Source organism: Acanthisitta chloris, unplaced genomic scaffold (assembly GCF_000695815.1).
Source record: "Acanthisitta chloris isolate BGI_N310 unplaced genomic scaffold, ASM69581v1 scaffold14936, whole genome shotgun sequence".
Classification (NCBI taxonomy): domain Eukaryota; kingdom Metazoa; phylum Chordata; class Aves; order Passeriformes; family Acanthisittidae; genus Acanthisitta; species Acanthisitta chloris.
In genome coordinates this window covers 18,601-27,396 of record NW_008679871.1, presented here as the reverse complement: position 1 = coordinate 27,396, position 8,796 = coordinate 18,601, and the positions used below count along the sequence as shown (strand labels likewise).

Sequence of the window (8,796 nt, the reverse complement as noted above, 5' to 3'; positions counted from 1 at the left end):
ATACAGGACAGAGTATCCTGAGCTGGAAGAAATCCACACTGATCATTAAATCCAACTCTTGGCACTGCAGAGGACATCCCAGGGATCACACCATGTGCCTGAGGGCGTTGACCAAATGCTCCTTGAGCTCTGTCAGGCTTGGGACTGTGACCACTGCCCTGGGGAGCTGTTCCAGTGCCCAAACACCCTCTGGGTAAAAAATCTTTTTCTAATATCTAACCTAAACCTATCCTGACACAACTTCAGGCCATTCCCTTGGGTCCTGTCACTGGTTGCTAGAGAGGTCAGTGCTGTCCCTCCACTTCCCCTCGGGAGGAAGGTGCATATAGTGATGAGGTCTCCCCTCAGTCTCGTCTCCTCCAGACTGACACAGGGAAGTTTCTGGTTTAGACATGATCTTCCCAGTGTGTCTGGCAGGGAGCAGAGCTGGAAGGAGAATGGCACATATGGCCTTCCTGTAATTCTGTAGGAATAGTGCAGATATAGTAGTCTGGTGTCATACACCTGTATTTTAATCAAATAAGCAGAGCTACTTGGAAAATAACTGGGATTCTTACTGATGTTGCAGCAGTTAGGTGTTTCTCTTTCAGTAACCATAAAATTCCACATCTGTGAAAGTGAGGTAGAGCTAGCCCAAACACCTCATCTGAGAAGCTCTGGGTCTCTTCTGATATCACTTGCTATTAAAATACATTTTTCCAGTTCAGCTAAGGATCAAATATAAGAGTGCAATAGTGTCCAGCTTTTCTTCCACAGAGTAATGCTGTGATTGCACTTAAATGTTTAACAGTTTCAGCTGCTTGACTTAAGCTGACTTGATCTCTGGAACATATGATGATCTCATTGAAAGTTGAGTGCCATTTCTCTGTGGAAAGCCATCTGCTGTTGAGATGAGGTGGCCTGAGACCACTGTCTCCAGATGTGCACTGATCACAGATCCTGCTCCTTTCCTTTGGGAAGTTCTAGCCACGGTGCTGTTTTGACTTGTGCTGGATGCTGCAGCCCATGATGTGTTTTGCTAGTACATTGCCTAAATAATTAAGATGCATTAAAAGCAGAAGCTTGTGCTGCTGAGACGTATTTTTCAAACCCTTTGAAAGATTAATATCTGTATTTTCAATTTTGCATGAAATCCCACAGTGAGTGCATTTCATCCACTGCTTTCATAACAGTGGGAAACTAACTGACATGCTAAGGCTAAAAGGGGGAAAAATCATGATAGTTAGTGTTTTGTAGGCACAGGGGTTTGTTCTGATATACTGCAGCCCCTCTGTAGCATGACTGCTTGGCAGACCTGTGAAGTTGTAGGGACCTGACATCATGATGACAAGTGAGCAGAAAGTGCCTGTAGGTTCTTGAGTTCTTGTGTTCTTTGCATTCAACAACTTAAAGTGAATAAATAGTTAATGCCTGCTCATGCATTACATCAAGGCTGCCTTATGCTAGCAGCATAAACGAGAACAAGGCACTTAATTTTTAGCTCAGTGATTGAAAGCATGCCAAGAGGTATTGAGGCAGCATTTCAGGAAAAATGCTAAGGAAAGAAATGGCATGCTATTCCAACACCAATTTATTTCACTGTTTTCAAGACCTAAAGTGTGGAGCACTGCTTAGCATGAGAAATCACCTTCTACATTTAATTTTGGCCGGAGAAATTGAATGCTTTTTTTGCTGCTTTAAAAATGTGCATAGTACTATTGAGTAATCTGTTCCCTCAGAGTATATTTGAGACGAGCATTTAATTGATACCATGTTTAACCAGTCTTTCAAGTTACAGAAAGCTAATTCCAGAATAATCCCAGCTCTTAGGTTTGTCAGAGCTCACATCATGAGTCCCTGGGATCTGACACCTCTCCCTAGCTCGTGGTCCTCTGAACATCCATGCACTTCTGCATGCTGCAGGCTGAGTTATGCTCTGAGGTGGTTGCTACAAATAGTCACAGCAAGTGACATCCGATGGGTGATCACCTGCCAGAAATAAAACTCTGTTTGAGGAGGTGACAGAAGAAAAGTTCAGAACTTGAGGTGGATGCACATCAAACTGGTCTGCAGGATCCTGGAGAAGTGTGTCCTTGGTTTTATCAGAAGGGAAGCATCTTGTTAGCATTGCTGATAGCCAAGGTCAAGTGAAGCAAGAGTTTAATTAGTCTCTTCTGTGAAGAGCCTCCCTTCCCAAAGGACATCTGAACACTTAATAGACTACTTGTAGGAATTCTTTTGTCCTTATCTCGGTTTTGTAGCCACTTCTGCTGTCCAGAGTGATCATCAATAGCCTCCTGTGATGGGTTTCCATACAACTGTAGTCCCAGTTGGTTGCTCTGGTTTTGTTTTGCCAAAGTAGCCTGTTGCTACTACATTATAGTGGTAATATTTTTCATTAGCAGCAAATTCCTGTTTGGCATTTAATGTTTAGCATAGCTTGGATAACTTGTTTTGGATAAAACCTCTTCTCAAGCCATGTTTAGACTTTGCCTGTCTAAATAGATGCAAGTAAATGGTGAGTTGTGCTCCTTGCTGATATGATTGATGAGTTTCTTTGGGGGGCTTTGATCCTTGGGCATGCAGTCAAGAACTGTTAGATTGCAGCATAAAACTAGGTAGAAATGGAAGCTATGACAATAAAAGCTGTGCTAAATAGACAATTAATTTGTTTCTTCTTTAGTTCCCATCCAGCTCATATCTTTTCTACTAAGAATTTATTTCCCTGTGTAGCGTGGGAAGCTGCAATTTTATTACTTCTGTATTTTAGTCTTCAAACACCCACTGCCCCTTATGAAGTGATAATTGCTAAAGCCAGTTTTTCTAAAGGCTATTTTAAAACTTAGAAGTTTGAGATCAAGTTATGTGGAGCTGTAAATGTCACCTGGAATATCTGGGTGAAAGGCAGAGCCATTGCTGCAGCTGGGTGTTTCCTTTCCAAAAAGCCACAGGCTCTTGGTGGTAACAGTGGGAGGGTATTCAGAAAATACTCTGAGCATGTGGAAGACAAGTGTTCAAACTCACAGAAATTATGGCAGAGGGGTATGACTAGAGGGCTGAGGAAGGAGAGGACAACTTCCTAATTTTATTTGTAGGACTGGCTGTAGTACCAAGATGTGAAAATATCCTCCTTCTGCAAAGCTGTTCAAATACTTTCACCGTGAGGAAACTAACCTCATCTCACCAGTGTCATACATATTCCAGTTCTATTCCAGAAGTCAGGGTCCATCTGCACATTTGAAAAATGATGGTAGAACAACTGCATCCCTTCCCTGGGAATGGAGGGTTCATGTTTGGCACAAGCTTCAGGGCTTCAAAGACACCGTTTGAAAGCAAAGCCCAGATAGCTTGAAACGTTGCAGAGATGCAAAGGAAAGGCTTTGTGCTGAATCCAGGGATCAGATTCAGTGTCAGCAAGTAAAAAGAAAGTTTCGGGAGGAACATGTTTTCCACTTGCCCCGAGATAATATTTTTTGATTCCTGTGCAGTCAGTGAGTTAAAGCTTTGCTGAAACTCTTTGTTGGGGGAGAAATGTGTGAAAGCTGCTGGGAAACAGCTCCTTTCTTGTTTGATGCTCATAATTCATGCAGCAAGAGATTTTGCTGGCAGTGTTTTTGCTAGAGGAGCAAATAAGAATGATAGCTGAAGTGTCTCAGGGGTTGCTGGATGACCATATTTATGTCAGTAGTTCAGGCTGGTCCAAGGCAGTGCTGACCTTGTGCTGCTGAAGGGCTGAGGGACCAGAGGAGTGTGCCAAGTCCCAAACTGGTCAAGCTGCAGATCCTGCTGTAGGCAAACCATTACAGGTGCTCTTCAGTGTAAGTACTTTGGGTACCAAGAGAACTCTGATAAATCATTTGTATCAGCTCCTAATCCAAAAGTTTTTACTGTTTGGGGTTTTTTGCTGGGTTTTCTTGAGGACAAGGCAGGGGCTGAGTTAATTCTCTAGGCTTTGTGTTTTACAACGGATTTTTTTTTTGGTTTGTGTGGAACAGACATCTGGCATGGTCTGTGTAAAAATACTCTGGCAGGTTTCAGACATCCTCCTGCTTCAGACAGAACAGCATAGGTGTAAAATTCAGACCATGGTGCCCTTGAATATCCAACCTGTGGCTATGTGTAACATGTCTGCAGAGAGCTTTTACTTATTCTCCTTTTGCTGCTTAGGTTCATTTACATTCAGTGGAATATCATGTTGCCGTGACACTTTACCTGACTGTAACAAATGCAAGTGGGTTGTTTTTTTCCCAATTTTTAAAATGCTGATTTGAGAGGATGGCAACACAGGAGCAGTTTGCTGAGTTGAACATTATTCAGTGGGGTAGTTGCCTGCGGATCTGTCAGAAATGCTGACAAAGGAATGTCATGAGCAGCTTACAAATCTTCTCCTTGAGGAAGAAATTGTATCTCAAATGATGTGTTCCTGATATGTCCATCATTACTGCATATGCATGGAAAGGCCGTAGGTTATGTCCTTCCAAAGGATATAATTATGTATGTCCTTCTGAATTATACAGTAGAAATCGTCAGCATATTAAAACAAGATGTTGCTGTCAGTGGTGTCTGAAGAACAACAAACAGCACAGCCGTGGGTGAGAGGCTTTCAGGTGAACACTTGCACCTCTGACATTTCTCTTCAGTTGGGCATTGTTACAGAGTTAAGGTTGTTCCCGAAACCTTGATTAAAAATACAACTCTTAATCACATGCTTAAAAATTAGCTTTCTGCTCCAACCCATGCTGCCTCCTCTCCATTTTGATAGATGTGTTTGACCAACCTTAGAACAAGTACTTTATAGCAGTCTTTACATTTGAAATGAGATTCCTTCCTTTAAAAGTTTGTCTTAGGTATCTGATCTCAGTGGACAAAAATAGATAGCTTTTACAGAGACACTTAGATTTCTTATAGCAGAGGAATTGCTGAGAAGTGAAGAGAGGAATGGGACTGAGCCCTTGGCTAAAACCAGCTCTAATTGCAGCTGCTCAGCGCTGAGACTTTACCCCGAGTAACCGTCTGTCATGAGATGTTGTCCTTGTCCTTCTTGTCTTATTTTGCTCCTGGCGTTTCTCTGAGAGAATAATGTCAGTGTCCCAGGAGTGCACCAGTGCAGAGACAGATATACTGGAGTTTAAAACTTCATTTCTGGGAGAAAGACTGGCTGTGGCATGGGCTTACATTGAAATGCCACGCAGCAAAGTGAAATGGAGGCCATCACATTCTAAGCACTTCTCTCTTTTTTTTTTTTTTTTTGGCTCTTCTAAAGATGTGTGTGTGAGTGGAAGGACAAGCTGAGTCCCCAGGCTCGCGCTGTCGAGCCTGAAGCGCAGCGGGAGCAGAGGGCTGGGCGTCCTCTGCACTGCGTGGGCGCGTGGCTCTCATTAGTCACTGGGTGCCTGTCACTCTCTCGGCAGCTCATCTGGGCTGAGCAGTCACGTTCTGGACCTTTTACCAGGGTTGCCCTTTGGCTTCTCTGCCTCTTTCAGGAGCAGCGTGGCATTCACAGCCAGGCTGCCGTCACTCCAGATGAAAACTCCGTGATTCACCCTCACCGACACACAGCATTGCACACAGGATGTTCCTGTGCTCCCAGATTTTTGCACCACTTAGACTTGCCTCCCTTCCTTCTCCCACCATCCCTGTTCCGTTTAACCCGTCATCGGGCGCCGTAAGCAGCTCCTTTTCTCTGCGTCACGCATCTGCGCAGGTAACCCACTTCCCAATTTGTTCGTATTAATATATATCTGTGGGCTTTTGCCCACTCCAGGCTTAGCTGTACTCCAGCATCTTCCATACTGTTAGCCATCTGTCCTGACAAACACAGTCCCAGGAGTTGTCAGAGCCGTTGTGTCCCTTGGCAAGCAGTTCTTACAGTTAGCAGGAAGACTTTGTGTGTCAGTACCCACGGAGGATGTCCCATGATGCTCAATCATGTTCAAGAACAGCAGTAGGGCAGAATTTTCTTCTTACTGCCACGTTCTCAGGTCTGGAGAGACCATCACTGTACACTGGTGAGGCCACACCTTGAATCCTGTGCTCAGTTCTGGACCCCTCAGTTCAGGAAGGATATTGAGGTGCTGGAGCAGGTCCAGAGAAGAGCAACGAGGCTGGTGAAGGGACTCGAGCACAAGTGCCATGAGGAGAGGCTGAGGGAGTTGAGATTGTTTAGCCTGGAGAAGAGGAGGCTCAGGGGAGACCTTATGGCCCTCTACAACTCCCTGACAGGAGGTTGGAGTCAGGTGAGGGTTGGTCTCCTCTCCCAGGCAACCAGCAGCAGGACAAGAGGGCACAGACTCAAGCTCTGCCAGGGGAGGTTTAGGTTGGATATTAGAAAGAGATTTTTTACACAGAGAGTGATCAGGCATTGGAATGTGCTGCCCAGGGAGGTGATGGATTTACCATCCCTGGGGGTTTTCAAGATGAGACTGGATGTGGCACTTAGTGCCATGGTCTTGTAACCACGGTAGGGTTGGACTTGATGATCTTGGAGGTCTTTTGATTCTGTGATTCTATGAACTGCACTGCCCTCTGCTCCACTAGCTCTGACACTTTCTGTCTGTAAGCAGCACCCAGGACTTTTATTTGAAGGATGATGGAGAAAGCTCAAAGGACATCCATGAAAGGTTGCAGCCCTGGGACAATTTCTAACACATAATAGTTGAATAGTTTGGTTAAACCTTGAGCAAGGTGTTTCAGATCTGCTCCAATACTCTCTTTTAGCAGCCCAGCACTGGGTGTACTGGGAGAGCTGACAGCCCTTTGCTCCATTGCAGCTGCTTAGTATATGTGTTCAGTACTTGAGTTAATATTTTCTTCTTTTTTGCATTTTTATTTGACTTTTCAATTCCCTGGACTGTGAGGAAGGGGAATGTTGAATAATTACCTGCTCCATAATAAATTAGTGTGAAAAGGCAACTGGTGCCATGCATCAACTTAAACTGCTGTCTGGTAAAGTTGCATTAATGTGTATAAATAATGTATATCTTTGCAGAGGAAGTGCTTTGTCTTTCTAATGAACAGTTGCCTGATTGGAGAGGCCAAAAGACTGTATACCCTCAGCAGAAAGGTTGTGTTTCATGTGTGCCTGGATTATCAAAGTGGATTCTTGATCCTGGAATTGCTACTAGGAGAGATCTTACTTAGCAGAATCTGCTAAAGGACTTCAAAAGACCTTGTGAAAAATCAGCTAGCAGGTGACTTTGTGGTTTGTGGGCTGGTATCTCTTCCACCTCAGGAAGAGAGATCAGGATTTCTATATTTTAGGATTAGTTTTAAGGATGGATGCTAACTGCCATTGAACAGCAGGTAAATCGTTTATTGCCTTATAGTAGGCAGCAAATATTTCACTGTGTGTTTTAGTTCAGAAATGGCTTGAAGAATAACCATGACAGCTGACTAATTAACAGCTAAACCAGAACAGCATCATATGCATGTAACTGAAAGAAAGATAAACCACTCAATTATGACATTTGTTGGAAGTCGAAAAATTGACAGTTCTTTATGCACAAAGAAAGCCTCGATGATTTTGCATATTCTTAGCATCCACAGCAGGTGCTCACTGGTAGCAGGTGCTGCACAGTCATCCCTGTCCTGCTGCAGTGGCTGTAAAACAGTGTCTGCTGTGTGTTTCTGGTGCTCACTTAGTCCTGGATGGGAAAAGGACTGGTGCTTAAGTGAACATTTGAAGCACTTCCAGTGTCCATATTTTTTAACAGTATCCTAAAATCCTGTCTGTTCCACAGATTATGTTACAATATTACATAAAAGGTGCAGCTGTGGACAATCCAGACAGTCTCAGGCCACACTTAGCATCTCTGTAATCAGAGAGTAAAACTTTTCTGTGCTAGTTCTCAGCAAATTGAGCACAGGAGAGGCAGTTAAACAAAGGGCAGGCAGGAACGGAAATCAGGGTGGGATCTCCCTGACATCTTCATGTGTGTAGGAAAATACAAATTGTACTTGCATATTGTGTCAGTATGAGGCTCACCCAAAGTGACCTGGTGTGTGTGTTTGTGTTCTGGGATTCCTGGCTCAGCAGAGTCTGAATTCCTCACCGTGATTGAGCTTCAGCCTGATTGTACATAAATGCTTTTTTTTTTTTTCAAATGCCACCTTGGTCAGTGCTTTTTTTTTTTTTCCTGTTCCACTCTGTCTCCTTTTGTCATTTAGTAGAAGGAAGTTTAGTTGCAAGGAAAAGGGAAGAGAACTTTTCATCTCCTCCTTCTCAATGCAGCATTTCTGTTCCAAGCTGCAAAATGAAGCGTTAGAAAAGCAGCTCAGTGGGGGAAGCATCTCATGGGTTGTTTATACGCTCACGCTGTCACCAAACAGAGCATGTAATGTACCTGTAAAATGAGCAGATGCAGCCCAGTATCCTGAGGCTCACTCCAGCCTCACTGAGAGCAGCAGCCTGGAGCAGAACTCTTCCGCCTTCTCCTGCCGGAAGATGCGCCGTGACCGTCAGACGGCAGCAGGATCCCTGCAGATGTGTGGGTGGTGGCTGTACTGATGCCAATGTCTGATCTTCTTTTGTCTCCCTGCTAGCTGAAGACATGGAGTGTGGATGAGCTCCAGAGGAGGCTGTCGGCCCTGGACCCCATGATGGAGCAGGAGATTGAAGAAATCCGCCAGAAGTACCAGTCCAAGCGGCAGCCGATCCTCGATGCCATCGAAGCCAAGAAGAGGCGGCAGCAAAACTTCTGAGCCACGGGTAGAATGTCCTTCCATCCTCAAACAATCAGCTCCTTGCTTTTGTGACTACTGAACAGATTGATTTCTATTGAAATACGCTAGCAAAATAGAGGGCAATACTTCTGCTCA

The 8,796-nt window shown here is 44.3% G+C and overlaps 1 protein-coding gene across 1 annotated transcript in view; it reads left to right on the top strand.

Annotated features, from left to right (window-relative positions):
• STK4 (serine/threonine kinase 4) overlaps nt 1-8,679 on the top strand; it is a gene marked incomplete at its 5' end in the record, with an annotated part of 43,305 nt that extends 34,626 nt beyond the window's left edge. The window contains one exon of the mRNA XM_009077504.1: nt 8,521-8,679. Within this exon, the coding sequence (XP_009075752.1) occupies nt 8,521-8,679 (159 nt within the window). The remainder of the gene's footprint in view (nt 1-8,520) is intronic.
• Nucleotides 8,680-8,796: the final 117 nt, after the last annotated feature.